General features: G+C 41.6%; 1 protein-coding gene across 2 annotated transcripts in view; it reads right to left on the reverse strand.

Annotated features, from left to right (window-relative positions):
* Window positions 1-16,273, reverse strand: part of LOC117485605 (storkhead-box protein 2-like) — a 92,525-nt gene that overhangs the window by 15,058 nt on the left and 61,194 nt on the right. For both annotated transcript variants that reach the window (XM_034134204.1, XM_034134212.1), the window contains exon 2: window positions 9,105-9,257. In XM_034134204.1, the coding sequence (XP_033990095.1) occupies window positions 9,105-9,257 (153 nt within the window). The remainder of the gene's footprint in view (window positions 1-9,104; window positions 9,258-16,273) is intronic.

The following is a 16,273-nucleotide window of genomic DNA, read 5'->3' on the forward strand; positions in this document are numbered from 1 at the left end:
TGTCTCTCAGTAATAAGTGTGAGTATCTCTATCTCTTGAATATCTCTTAAAGGTCCCATGTCATGCTTTTCCGGTTATTACCCGTCCCCTTGTGTGTTATGAAGGTTTTTATGCATGTAAACGGTGTGCAGAGTCAAAAACCCTCAAAGTACACCCTGTAGGGAGTAAAACTCTAACACAGAAAATACTTCCCCAAAACGCCTCGTTGGAGATTTCTCATTTTCCAATGTTTTCTTTCTGGGTATCGCTATGTAGGGATACCCAGTAGCCACGCCCAGAGCTATGGCCGCACCCTCTGCCAGCCGAACATATATACTGTTGGAAGCTCAGGTTCAGTTCAAAACTGTATCCAGTCATGCCAATGAGGGTCTGTTTCCTGTCTTGTGAGGGGAAATCTTCAATGTATGCCTTACCGAGGGCAGAACCACGACGAAGTCAGTGGTTGACATTTCTTGTTAACACTGTTCCTTCAGATGTTCGAGCCGGTATTGTACTGTGTGCACGGCATTTCACGGACCAAAGCTTCGCAAACATTGCAGCGATTCATGTCGGATATGCACAGCGTAGGACACTGAAGGACGATGCTGTTCCTACTTTGTTTGGACCAGCGGGAGATTTGGGTACACAACCTGTAAGTACGCATTGTTGTTTGTGTATTTATGATGTTTAAAACAAACAAGGTATCTACCACGACTGTTTAAATGGGTAAACGTTTTTGGGGCTGCTAAGCCATTGACACAGTGCTAACTGGGCTAACTAAGTTGCTAGCGTTTCCATATATCAACTCCAATGTCAGCAGATGGCCTTACATGTATCTCATAGCTGGAGAATGTCTGAATTCACACACAAAATACTCATAGAGTCTATGAGTATTTCGTGTGTGAATGCAGACATTCTCCTGCTATGAGATACATGTAACAATGTTTTCCCTAGCATGTCTAGCTCTTGGTAGCCTTCTTGTTTAGCTAGCATGCTAGGGAAAACATTGTTTTTATGCCAGCTACAATGAATGACCGAACGTAGCAGACTACCCGTATAAGATTGCAATTGTAAACATGTTCTTGCTAGCCTAATATGAACCACTAGTTGTTCATAGTAGGTTGGCATATTACACTGAACTAGCAAACGTAGGTTAGCATATTAATCTAGCTGGCAAGCTAACGAACCTAAAACAACTAAGTTTCTCTAATATTTTGTGATTTGCATTTGATTTCGTCCAGCCAGATCAGGAAACTCCTGGCGTATCTGGCGGACAACACATGACGGGATGACCACTCGTCCTGCCTCGTCCTAAGAAGCCCCAGCACCAGCTTACAAAGCTGCGATAGGCAAGATGCCGAAAACGCCTATAAGGGGAGGAATGGATGATATACCGTGTATATATGTATATTTACACATGTTCATTTTGTACATTTCTAAAAATAAAGTTTGATGGAAATACTTAGTAGCCTTTCTTCCCTGAATTATTTGCTCCTATAACACAGGGTTGCCAACTTTGGGTACCTGGCTGGAGTGAGATTTTGATATCATGGGTTTAATTCGGTTTAATTACACATATGCGCACGAAATGACTGCTATCGTGTCAGCAGTGGGACCTTAGCATATATATAGGATATATATACAATATATACAAATACACAATAATGGACACAGACTATAAAGGGCACACAGTTTCATTCACTAATGAAAGTCAAACATGTTTGTTTCCACTGTTTTATTGTGTGCCTGTCGTGATAAGCAATTAATTGACTTATCGTACGATAAATAAAAATGAACTCGATAACTTTCTGACCTCGATAAATTGCCATTTACATGAGGATGTGACTAGCAGTTTGAAAGGATGTACTTGAATTATTATTATATATTATCATTATGTCAGTGGTCTAAAATGGTCATACAACGGTGCCGACAATATTATCGTTTATCGCAATAATTTCCGGGAAAATGTATCCAACAAAATTAATTATCGTGAGAGGCCTATACATGAAACACACACACACAAACAAATCTACAGACTTACTCCAAACTGCCAAATATATTAATTAACACACTCTCACTCTCATATACTCTTTGACTCTATTTTGGCCTAGTAGAACAATAAGCAGCAGACTTATCATTTCTACTGGATCTTAGATCTGCGCATGCGCTCCAGAGTATGTTTGTTGGGTAATCTATGGTAGGGCTAACCCATACAGTGGTGGGGCTCAAGTCAGTATTTGCAATGTAATTACATACACGCTCCCCCCGACAGTGAAACGCCACGCGTGAGGTTTAGATTATTTCCCTGTCTCAATCCAAATTGAACTGTATGAAATAAAAAGGCACATTTGTCTTGTAGTAAATAAAAAGAGCGACCTGGAGCCAATCCTGCAATTTCCCCACAGGTGAAAGAGTTGACGTGCTGAAAACCCAACCCCTGCAGGGGGGTCTGGGGGGATTGTCCCCCAGGAGATCTTTTGAAATACTAACATTAAATACACATTCTGGTACTCTCTTGAGAAGAAAAATAAATAAATCTATTACTACACATTTAAAAAAATGAATGCCATATTAGTTTTTTGTTACTTTGTTCTGAAAGCTGAACCTGCTGCAGCAGTGCTGCTCCTCACAGAAGAGGCTGTGTGAATTACTTTACATTGTGGATAAGGGTGGATAGCCCCCATTGTTCTGTGTGTCAAAATGAAAGACAGCCCACACACCTATCAATCATCAAACCGTGGGGTCTTATTTCATTACGTGTTGATTTCTATCAACACTTCATGTTGTATCGATGTATATATAGAGATGTACTACAGCAAAAGTATTCTCCGTCGGGACTTCCTGCAACAACACCACGCCGTTATCGTGATTCTGATTGGCCAGAAGACATTATCAAAGATGTTCTATTGAGAAGACGATCACTACGTGACAAAAGTTTTCAAAACCGTTTCTAGTCTTCGTATTCTTATTTTTGGCGTGAGAATAGTTTGGGCAGCGTGAGAGCGTGAGATTGAGAGTGAAAGCATGTGTCACAGGCCAGATGCGTGAGAGTTGGCAACCCTGCTATAACATATCATTCATATATAGCAAACCATGATTTGATTTCTCATCAAACACAGTAGTAGTTTATTACAGGTAAAATATAACTTACTCTTCTTCCGTTCTACACCTCAAAGGTCTATAATCGAATCTGTACATGTTATGGAGGTTCTGCAGGGTGTGGGGTATGTAGGGATGGGTATCGTTAAGGTTTTAACGGTATTACTACTTTTATCGATACCGCTTATCGGTCCGGTCTTTTAACGGTACTCTTATCGGTTCTTTTGGAGAGAAAAATGAGGTAAACTAACTATATGTTGTATGTCAGGGACTACGGATGGAAATTAGCTCAAAGCTAAAATCCGGCATATTTACACTTGAAGCATTATTTGTCTAAAGTGTTCATTAATGTGCATTGTCCCTATTCAAATAAACAATTAAATGAAAATTAACAAATTGTGAACAAAACTAACATTGCTTTTTTATTTAAATGAAATACATAATATTTCACATCAACAGAAACAACAACGTTTTAACAAATCATATTAAATAATCTGATGACAGAACTGTGAACAGAATGGCTGAAACTTTAACAAACTAAATAACTCAGTTCCCTCTAATCATTAACCCATGTTTGTATCATTGAGTTAGCTCCGTGTGTTGCTGCTAGCATACATAACACCTGACGTGGAAACATTACTCGTGGGCGGGGCTACAGAGCTACTAGAAAGACAGTCGAACCCGGTGCATTTCTCCGTCTGAATGTGGTGCACTTTTGCAAGATGTTTAGACAAATTGCTCGTGTTACCGCCCTGACATGCTAAACTCTTATTGCACTTTAGGCAACGAGCGAGACGGGTAAAGTTTAACCACACCTCGGAGCGCGTTCTCTCCGCCATCTCCTCCGTGTGTGTGTATTGCTGCATGTAGCAGCTGCGTGTGTGTAAACTGCCCCGCCCCCTCGCACACAGGCGGGGGAGAGAGATCTCTCGCCTGGATTGGAGAGATCGAAAATACAAAAAATGAAGCATTTTGCAGTCTTTTTGCATGTTAGAAACGGAGTTGGCGACACTAAAACTGCAATATAATGTTTGTGTAGCAATAATACACATGACATATTTTTTAGATGTCTCCAGTACCGATAAAAAGACCGATAACGTCGGAGCTTAACGGTACCACGGTCTTTAATAATTCAGCCCCGGGGCCCGTTTAATACTGGGGCTCGGTACCCATCCCTAGGGGTATGTATGGTGTATATCTTGGCATATAATGTTGTGTGCTACTGTTGGTGTTTTCAGCTAGCTGGCTACATAATGTTGTAACTGTCAGCTAGGCTACCTTTCTAATTTCTTTGCAACAGACGTTTTCCACTTCGGTAGGCATCATGGCGCAGTTTCCACAAGTGCACCTAAATAACAACAGTTGTAGGTACAGTTCGGTTAGTTAGCGTATAACATATACGGCTGTACCGACGCCATTGTAAAACTGATGTTCCGCTCAGAGCGAGCCGAAAAAAGCACTGTTAGACATGGGCGGAGCCTCTCTGGTGGTTGACTAATCAGAACAGAGTGGCCGAGCTGACCAATCGGAGCACACTGGGCTCACAGGGAGGGGGGGGCAGGAGCTCCAACAAGCCGTTTAGGACAGAGAGTGAATACACATGCTATACAGAGATGCTGTATGAGAGTTTGGAAAATTGCACAGTATAAATCTATTTTAGTATACCTCAACAATGGAATTATGATCAGTAGAAATGGCCATGACATGGGACCTTTAATAGTCTAGGTGCCAGCATAGTGAACCCGGAAATGTTGAGTACCCCAAAGTTTTATGATAGAAATGTATAGTACGGGTCCTCAGCTAAGAAACTGCCGGATGCTAACCCGCACAATTGGACAATTTGAACAACTAGCATAAGTTGTGTTAATTAGCATTATAGCCTTTGTAAACAATAGTAACAAAAAATGGCTTGGCCAATTCTGGAGTGGTTCTGGGGGTCATTAAGGATGCTGAATCCATTTCTGACATTTTCAGGATCAAAAATGGCGGTTTTATCCATTAGCCATATTTGTACTCTCAGTGGGCTGATATCATTGGATACAGAGAGCACAAGATGAAAGCTATTATCTTTCCTGTGGAGAATTGTTTTTCCAATACATAGACAATCTGTTCAATCCAAATGATCCAGAGTCCCCTAAATCTTCCAAATCAACCCAAAATTAAACAAAATCAGCCCACAAAATAAGAGTACAAATATTGGCATTTTCTGGTTAAAACTGCCATTCTTGATCCTAAATGTCAGAAATGGATTCACCATCCTCAATAACCCCCAAAACAAAATTGTCCAAATCGGCCAAGCCATTTCTTAAAGGGGACCGATCATGCAAAATGCACTTTTGTACGTCTTTTATACATGAATATGTGTCCCCGGTGTTCCAGGGAACTCACCAAGTGTCAGAAAACACAACCCTCTCTATTTTCCTCCATACCCAAATCTCTAAAAAAGGGGCTGCAACGGATCCGATAAAAACTGATCCAGATTTGAACACTTTACTGACGTCAGTAAAGTGGCGCTACGGCTATTGGGCCAACTCTCCACCTATCAGGGGAAGAAGACTTCCCGCGCATGGTTACCATGGTTACCCTTCTGTTTATTCTCCGCTGTGGCTTTTTTTCTCCCTCCCCGAGGCAAGCGTTTGCTCCCGCTGCTTTAATTCAATGCAATCGCTCCCGCTGCTTTAATTCAATGCAATCCCTCCCCGTCGAGGCAAGCACTGTAATTCTCTCCAGTTAGTCCACGAGCAGATGACAAACACCCACCTCTCCGCCTCTTCCAAGGAACGAGGGGACCGTGCGGCAGAGTTTCAGTTAGGTTTTCTTTCGCCGGTCAAGATGTCCGTTAAAGTTTAAATCTTCCGGACAAAATTAGAAAAGTGCCGGTCAAAGGTCTTCTTTGTTATTTATTGAGCTTTAAAACAAATGAATAACGACTCTATAGGCCTATAATAATATAATAAAACACGGAGGACGGAGATCTATTTTTCTCCCCCTCTTCTGACTTGATCAGAGCACGGCTCCCCTCTCCTGCAGGGGGGCGTGGTCAGCTGCAGCTCACAGAATCAGCCCCGTAGACAGCAAACAGCAAATAGAGCGAAATGAGGCATGGCTAAAATGCATGATCTGTTTGGTATTTTGAAAACAGAAACGTATAAATATACCTTATATAGGTATGGCCCTACAATATATCATTTAAATATAGCATGATAGGTCCACTTTAACTTTTGTTCCCATAGGCTATAATGCTAATTAATGCAACGTATGCTAATTGTGCAAATTGTCCAACATATGCAGGTTGTCATCCAGCAATTTCCATGTGCTGGAGACCCGCACTATACATTTCTAACATAAAACTTTGGGGTACTCAACATTTCCGGGTTCACTATAGGGCTCTATGAGCTGGCAACTAGACTATAACCAGGGGTGCACATAACTGGTACATGCGCGGCAACAATCTGAAATGCGTACCGGCACTTGTGTCACAAAGCGCATTTGCGTACCGACGTACTTGTGAAGCTTTTCCAGAAGGCGGTTAGATCGCCCACCCCCCCCCCCCCCGTTGACATTCGCGATACAGAGGGCTTCGTGGGAACTTTGAGGGGAGCCAGAAGTTGGAGTACCAAACACTAACTCCAGGTACCTCACTGAGAAAGTTGTGTGCACCCCTGACTATAAACTTAGCTTGAACTCTAATTTCTATTTAGGAGGACTAGTAAAAGTAGATTCTTCTAGATACACCGTCCAGTCTCTGTGAGCATCCACATCCGGCAGCCTCCTCAGGACAACAGAACTTCATGAGACTGCTCACCCTACACCTGTAACAACATGTAGTCCTGAATGTACAGACATGAGACTGTAATCAAAATCAAACAGACATATTTCACAAATCAGGCACTGTCCCTTAAAGTAACAAAGAATGTCCAAGTTGTTGTTCAAATTGGGATACTAGGTGGTAAATACAGTAGGAGATGATGGACTGAAGCGTGAGGCTGACTGTGTGTAGGGGATATAAAGCTGGGGGGAACAGGTATGCTTTATTCACAGTCTGAGGAGACCACTGAGCACAGACTGACACATTCAAAACTAATTGATAGATTACATAGCAGCTGGGCAGACAGCTGTGTGTGTGTGTGTGTGTGTGTGTGTGTGTGTGTGTGTGTGTGTGTGTGTGTGTGTGTGTGTGTGTGTGTGTGTGTGTGTGTGTGTGTGTTTTTGTTTCCTATCATTACATCATACAAATGCGGTTTCTTTGGTGACATGAGAAGACAGAGGAGTTCTCTAAAAAGGGAAACCCATGTAATATAGAGATAAGGTCAGCCATGGAACATTACTATTAACTGTCTGATCAATATTTGATTTGATCAATATGTTGATTGACAAATTACAAGCAACAATTATTAGGATTGCTTTATTGTATAACATATGCTTTCTCTTCTCAGGAGCTAGCTTTAAACTTATGTTGCTGCTTTTCACACATGTGTAAAGTGAATATATTTGGGTTATTGGTCACACAAAACAAGATGTAGAATTATTACTTGAGTTTTGGAAACTGTAGTAGACATTTTTTTTTTCTTAATTATCTTGATAATATGTGAAACCTTTTTTAACCTACTGAATGTTTGAATATATTGTAAAATTCCCCGATAATAATCCTTAATAGAAGCTAAAGCAGCGTGCGGAGCAGCAGCTGGCATGCCATTCAAAGCAACACTCACTACACTGAGGTCCAGGCACATTCCATTCAAAGCAACACTCACTACCCTGAGGTCCAGGCACATTCCATTCAAAGCAACACTCACTACCCTGAGGTCCAGGCACATTCCATTCAAAGCAACACTCACTACCCTGAGGTCCAGGCACATTCCATTCAAAGCAACACTCACTACCCTGAGGTCCAGGCACATTCCACTCAAAGCAACACTCACTACACTGAGGTCCAGGCACATCTCACTCAAAGCAACACTCACTACCCTGAGGTCCAGGCACATCTCACTCAAAGCAACACTCACTACCCTGAGGTCCAGGCACATCTCACTCAGAAATACTCACACAGTTTAGCTTCTGTTCACATATGCTTCATCGGAATAAACTGAAAGCTTTAGAATAGAAATAATGAGCTGGGCTTTTGCTTTTTGGACCCCTCCACATTTGTACTCAGGGCTCTCACGGCACAGATCTCATTTTATTGGTTGAAGACTAGTCACACATTTGTGGCTGACACCATGGTCCCTTTGTTAAAGTGGTAGGGTTACCATCACTGCATTAAGCAGAACATTCTTTGTGCACGCTATTTTCAGAACAATTTACCAAATGATCCAAATGCTAAGGGGTGGGTCTATTTCCAAAAGTGGTGGGGACATGTCCCCAGCGTCCACAGTATAAATGACGCCTATGGCTGACACAGTACTGTAGTCCTGAAAGTCCAATTCAATATCAGGGTAAAAACACTAAGATTCCATCCTCCACATTCACTGATGCTCATCCATGCTGCCTTTGGTACACACCACATACTATTTATATATATATATATATATATAGATACTTTAGAACTCCTCCCCCTACAGTAAGGAGAACTGAGATCTGCCACACCACCACTATGTGCAATATCTTTATCATCATTACAAAAAAACGATCTGCTTTGCAATATCCTGTGAAACAATAATACCGTGTATTATGTATCTGCCACTAGGGTTGATGTACTGTTCCATACCCCTCCCCACTGTACAGTATCTTACAGTCTTTACTTGTCCATCTTTGTTTCTTGAAGTTTGTTGTTTAATTTTCTCTTTTTACTGCACTAATAGTGTACAGTTTTATAGTATTGTTACTATTAGTCCTATGTTTATTGTAGTGAATCTTTTATAAATCTGGCACAATAATTTCCTTTGGGATAATAAAGAATATCAAAATGTAATTGCTTACACGTTTATGACAAACAGTTTTGTCTGGAGCCTACAGGTGAGCATCAGTACACAGGCTTATGGAGGGTGTAAGCTTTTGACAGATGTTGGTGTGTGAGCTGGCGTTACCTGGGAAACATGTCTGCAGGTGTTCGGTGAGGGCCTCCTGAGTGACAGCCTTGTGAGCAGAGTTCATAGCAGAGATAGCCAATAGCAACACTTCTCCCAGAGGGATGAACTGGGATTGGCTGATGGGGGACATACTGATGGGTGAAACATCACCTGTGAAAAGACAGAAATCAGTCACTTAGAGGATACAGGATACAAATGTTCTCCAACCAGGTCCTGTAGGACAGGGGTTCCCAACCTTTATTGTGCCAAGGACCGGCAGATACATTAAAAAAAAATCGCGGACCGGTTGTCAATTTTAACTGATTTTAATATTTACTCACCACCAGCAGGTAGCAACAGAGGCTAATTGTATGTAACAGCCTGAACAGATACTAGAACAATATGCATCCAAAACATATTAACAAAGTTTAAAAAAGAACCGGTGTCATTTTTTGGTTTTTCGGAAAACCAAAAAACCGACGTTATTCAGTTTTTAAACCAAAACGGGAAAACAGATAAATTAACGTTTTGGTTTTGTTTGTATGATTTACGGATAATCCAGTGAATGCTGGGAAAACGAGGAGAAGCCGCATTATGAACACTGGCATTTGTTTTCAGAAGATATTATGATAGTGTCGTTCGTTCCGGTGCACTCCGACAGCATTAGCACTACATCGAGATTAAGATTAAACTAATTTATTTTGGGAACAGCCGCATATATGGAGTTAGCCATATGTGTGTAAATTACTGTTCATAAACATTTGAAAACAAATGCCGGTGTCGGACAGACACAAACACACCGAACACACAGAGCTGAGCTGAGCAGAGCACATACACACACACATCATGCGCCTTGGTGACTGACTGGACATCTCCTTCATAAAACTAATAAAAGGGGGAGTAATCGGGCAGTTCGATGTGTGTAGATGTGTGTGTGGTTAACACGTAGCAGCCTGCAGTCACTCTTAAACTGTTCTGATGAAGTTAAACACAGTCATACTGGTGCTGCACTTCTCAGAAGCGGAGTATACGTGCCGCTGCCTCCGGATGCTGCAGCCGTTTTAAGAAGTGAAGGAGGGTTTCCGTCTATAAAGCAGCTGCGGGCAGCTGCGGGTCCGAGAGTCCCGGACATTAATTCATAGATCAAGGCAGACTGGTTTACTCTTCTGTTTTGCCAATCCGGTGTTTAAACAAATAGCTCTACACCCCTGGCCGACATGTCCTTAAAATGAAGTCCGAGTTTGAAATATATCTCAAATAATGTATGCACCACCATTTCCCCACATAAACATAACCGTCTGCAATCAAACGGTTGTCTCCTGTGCGCTCCTCTTCCTACTTGGCGCACCGGTAACATGCTCGTGCGCACGAGAGGAGACCTTATAAGGCTGAGCCGCCGAATCCCTCATCATAAAAGCCATTTTCAACGGTTTTCTGGTGAAAGATTAACTAGCTACTGGATGAAATAATATGACTGGTGGCATAGGTGCGAAAATTAAACACTTTTTGAAAAAATATTATGATAAAATATTTTTATATATTTATAATTCTGCAAATATTACGATAAACTCACAGCTATTTCGCGGCCCGGCAGTAACACCTCTGCGGCCCGGTACCGGTCCGCGGACCGGGGGTTGGGAACCCCTGCTGTAGGACATATGAACACTATGCAGTCGAATGTCTCATGTCTACTTCTCTGAAAACATCTAGAATCAAACCTCTGGCTGTCCTGGGATCTGTCCTGCAACTCATTCTTTATTTTCTCTTGCCTCATTTGCTGTCACCTCTCTGCCTACCTAATAAAGACATTAAATGTAATGTATGAACATTTCTAACCCTACCTGGTAAAAAATGAAGGTTTAATAAGAGAGAGACCCTCATCTTTACCTAAAATAAACCAACAGACTCAAATAATAATAATAAACGCCATATAATTTAAAGCTAACCACTACGTGTCTTCAAAGTGAACCATATGCCACTTAAAGGTCTCCTAATATGCTATTTTTAGGCATATATTATGGGTCTCAGATATATAAAAATATACAAAAAACATGTATATGATGTGTTTTGCTCAAAATACCAAACAGATCATCAAGAGAGAGGGTTTTGTTTTCTGACACTTAGTGAGTTCCCTGACACACCGGTAGGGCTGCACGATATATCGTGTCATGACGATAATCGCGATATGCGCATGCACGATATTCACATCGCATGGACGTGCGATATTAAGTAGGCAAATTAACTCAAACACATCATGTTACAATTATTTTTGCTGCTTGCTACAAAAGGAAAACTTGCGCGGCTCTCATGTCAGGGGTACTTGAGTGAGTGACATGCAGGCTCTGCATGCACAGCAAACCACCAATCAAATCTCCAAAGCAAACGGACCCGGTGATTAAAGGTAAAAACACTGAATAAAGTAGTTTCATGTGTTTCTCCAGGGCAGTTCGGCGCTGCTAACCGAGCTAGCTCCGCTTGTTGCTCTGATAACTTAAGATCCAGACGTCCGTGACTAAAATCCTTCTCCCGGTTAAATATAGTTAAAAAAATACCAATTGTATAGCATTAAAGTTCAAGAAAGGATGGTTTGCGAAAAAAAAATAGGTATTTCCTTCAATTCCTGTATGTTTTCATATTGCAATATATATCGCAGGGGGGAAAAAAATCGCAATATCGTGCAGCCCTACACACCGGGACACATATTTATGTATAAAAGACATCAAAAAGTGCATTTTGCATGATAGGTCCCCTTTAACACAGACGACCCCCCCCCCCCCATGCAGGGGAACTTGTGTTCTGGATTGAATTGTGACGGATTCACTACAGAATCTCTGTGTTGTTCAATATCTTTCATTAAAGCAGGGTGTTATTCAGTCTCTCATACTCTGTGACTTCCCACCCTGTCTCAGATCAAAGCCCTTCCCAATGAAGATGCACATCTTTAGAAACAGGTCACATAGTGTTTTTTTTTTTTTTTTTTTAAAGGTTCACGGATTTCCTAAAACAGCTGGTCAACGTAGTTGAGCATCTTTCTGGCAGCAGGCCAGTGTATGTGGGATTGAGTCAAATAAAAATCTGTGTGCTGAAGGAACATGTCTAACAGTGTGATGTGTTTTCAGAGAATGTGAGCCGGACCCCCTCCACCCTGCTCTCCTGGGCTTGGCACAGCAGAAGCCCGATGCCCCTCATACTAGGACACGGGGGCTCAGCTTTTCATGGGGGGTTCAAGAAAGGAAGATTGGGAACCAGTTCTGAGATGCATGTTAACGTGATTATTCTGACAATGTCCTCCAATGCAGCTATAAAGTGCACTACAAAGACCTTCCGCAAAAAGCCCCCACACATAAACAGACTTGCACCTTTTTTTATAGAAAGATATGTTACACATTACACCTGTAAAGTGTGACCAAAAATAATCTATGTAATAGCAATATCTTCCGTATTCAAACAATGACCACGTTTTAAACTCTATATGTCTGTGCTCGGTGTGACAATATCACTGCATTAAACTTCACAGTGACAGCACTACACACGTGAAGTCTCTGCACCAACTTGAATATATTTCTCGAGACCAGGGGTCTCCCACACGTCGATCGCGGGCAGCTTTTCAGTAGCTCGCCGCTCGCGGTTCACAGACTGTGTAGAAAATATCCGATGACAATAAATGCACCTCTCCCGACTTCAATTCAATCGAACACATAGATGTCCCACCCCCTCCAATACAACATAATAAGATAGGCCTTAGGTAGGGATGCTCCGATCGATCGGCCGCCGATCAATATCGGCCGATATTCACTCTCTGCCGATCGATCGGTGCTCTCTATAAAGGCCGATCGGGAGAGCCGATCACATGACGTAAAATCAAGGAAACCATTTTGTGAATACATTAAGACTCATAGAGGTTTTTTTTCTAAACAAATGATAAAGATGATGTTTCACCAATATTGTTATGGGAGACTTTTAAAGCGTACATAAGAGGGTGTGTTATATCTTTCCAGGCATCGCAAAGAAAACGGGACCGTATTAAACAATCACAATTAGAGGAACAAATTCAAAAACTGGATACAGAAAACGCCACCCTACCATCTACTGAGTTGCACAGTAAAATCTCTTCTCTTAAATATGAGCTCAATCAAATACTTTCTGAGAACATTTCTAAAGCCTTTATTTTGACTAATCAGACATATTTTGAGTTTGGGGATAAACCACATAAACTGCTAGTGAGACAGCTGCGGAAGAGGGAAAGCGATAGGGCCATTCACAGGGTAAAATCAGAGGAAGGCACTCCCTTGACCTCTCATAGGCATATCAATGACATGTTTCTGCGGTTTTATGATGATTTATACAACTTTAAGGCCCATGCGCAACCGGAAGTTCTTAAATGCGTGTGACCTGCCCACATTAGAACAGAGAGATCGTGACTCTCTTGAAAAGGACATTACATGCGAGGAAATAAAAAAGACAATTAACTCGCTAAAAAATGACAAAAGCCCGGGGCCAGATGGGATGTGCAATGAATTCTATAAAAAGTTAAACAATATGCTGGCTCCTATTTTGTTGAGGATATACAGGAAAGCATATGAGGTTGGTATGCTGCCGCCAACACTAAACGAGGCAACTATAACAGTGATTCCAAAAAAGGGAAAGATTTAGAACAAGTGGGATCATATAGACCAGTGTCCCTTTTAAATACAGACCAGAACATTCTTGCTAAGACCTTACCTAGGAGACTCAGCCTCTATATGGCTAAACTGATACACCCTGACCAAACTGGGTTAATTCCAAACAGACATTCATTTCATAACCTCAGACGCCTCTTCAATATTATGTACTCTACCAGACAGCAGGAAGGGGATTTGTTTATCCTAAGTTTGGATGCGGAAAAAGCCTTTGACTGTGTGGAATGGTCCTACTTATATAAAGTTTTAGAAAAATTTAAATTTGGAACAGGATTCATCTCGTGGGTTAAGTTGCTTTACACCAGGGGTGGGGAATCTCCGGCCTCCGGGCCGTATACGGACCGCGAGACCATTTGGTACGGCCCTCGAGGTAATTCATAAACACACGCAAAAAAGAAAAATATTAAAGAAATCTAGACAGCAAAATAATTAAACAAGCGAGTGCCTGTTTTTCCTGGCCAAGGTCAGGGTCCTTGAACACAACACGAGCCTAACGTGTCATCACGTGGTATATGTCTCGTCAGACGGGTGCAGTTCTGACGGAGAGCACAGGTATAAAAATACTGTATGACAGTAAAAAAAAGTTGTTATTAATAAACAAGAATACAGTTTAAAAGGGGGGTGATTTGTAAAATATCCATAAAGAAAAAGTAAATCTGAAAGAAAGGCGAAATGAATGGGCTGTGATTTTAGTATTTTTAAGCAGAGGTCAATAATTTGTACGGCACTCGGAGGATGTTGAAAAAATTGAAATGGCCCTTAAGAGGAAAAAGGTTCCCCACCCCTGCTTTACACCAACCCAAATGCAAGAATCCTCACTAATCGGACTATCTCAGAACCATGTAACCTGCACAGGGGAACAAGGCAGGGATGTGCACTTAGTCCTCTACCGTTTGCTCTTGCATTAGAGCCCTTGGCCGAAACAATCCGAGCCAACACAGAGATTCATGGTTACAATACAGACTACACTACAAATAAAATGTCGCTATACGCGGACGATATTTTGATGTTTATAACGAAACCACAGTCTTCGGTTCCTATTTTATTAGAGACCATAGAACTGTTTAGCTCTTTTTCTGGATATAAAATCAATTGGACCAAAAGCGAAGTGATGCCTGTACACTGTAAAGACACAAGCGTGCTAGAGATCATTCCATTCAAATTGGCTTCTGAAAAATTCACCTATTTAGGATCAATAAATGTTGACTCGCTATTTGACGCAAACTTTGTGGCCATTCTAGATAAATGTAAGACAAAAATAGTTTTGGAAAAACACTGCCAATGTCCTTACTAGGTAGGATCAACGCAGTGAAGATGATCTTTCTCCCTCAGCTGTTATACCTCTTTCAGAACTTACCTTTATATCTTACTTAAGCCTTTTTCACAAAACTAGACTCGATAATTCTCCTCTTTATTTGGAACTATAAATCCCATAGGATTAAGAAAGGTCACTTGTGTCTCCTATTGGCTAGACGAGACAGTTGTACTCGCAAACTGGCTTGACTTGGAACGAGAAGACTGCCTACCCTCCTCTCTTGGTGCCATAGTTATGTCTCCCGTGCGTCTTAAAAAGTCATACTATAATAATAACCCGATTATTCATAATACCATTCAGATTTGGAGACAAATTACAAAACAATTTAAATGTAGGGCCCTGTCCTTCAATGTTCCCCTATCATCAAACCCATCGTTTACCCCTTCAACTATGGATGGAACCTTTGACAGATGGAGAGAGTTAGGAGTGGGTAGCGTTGGCAATTTATACATCCGTGGTACATTTGCATCATTCCAGCAGCTTCAGGAGAAGTATGGGCTGGCTAGGGCGGATTTCTTTAGATATCTCCAGGTTAGGCATTTTGTCAGGACCCACTTATGGCGCATTTCCACTACAGCGCGGAGCCCGTTTTTGGTTGCGTTTCCACTTAGCGTAGTACCGGCTAGCGGGTACTATTTCACAGTTTTTCTGGCCCCATAAAATCGAGGTTCTTTCCGGGCCAACAGCCAGGCTGAGTCTGCTAAACTAGAGAGAATCGCTGACAAGGGGGCTACAACTACAACAAGATGAACATATTTGACCGTGATTTAATTGTAATACATTTCAAAATGATGCCGAAGTAACAACATACTGATACCGGTTAGTAAAAACCATGAATTAATGCTTTGACAAGTCTGCAGACAAGACGACAGGCGAAAAACCTTTTAAAATGCGTGTTGTCTAAATGGAGATCGGCTAAGCTAACACAGTATATGCTCCGACCGTCCAGACTCACAACAACGGCCTATACCAGGGGTGGGCATTTTACGGCCCGCGGGCCACATCCGGCCCGTTGGCCGGCCTTGGCCGGCCCGTGTGAGGTTGATCATAAATTTTAACATAATAAAAAAAAACAGCAACCTTTTCAAAATAAAAGCAACACAGCTGTATTGCTTGCATGGCGTAAATACTTTTCTAACTGTGTTGCTTTTATTTTGAAAAGGGCGCTGCTGTTTTTTTTATTTATTTACGTA

The sequence above is a fragment of the Trematomus bernacchii genome, unplaced genomic scaffold (genome assembly GCF_902827165.1).
Source record: "Trematomus bernacchii unplaced genomic scaffold, fTreBer1.1, whole genome shotgun sequence".
Classification (NCBI taxonomy): Eukaryota; Metazoa; Chordata; class Actinopteri; order Perciformes; family Nototheniidae; genus Trematomus; species Trematomus bernacchii.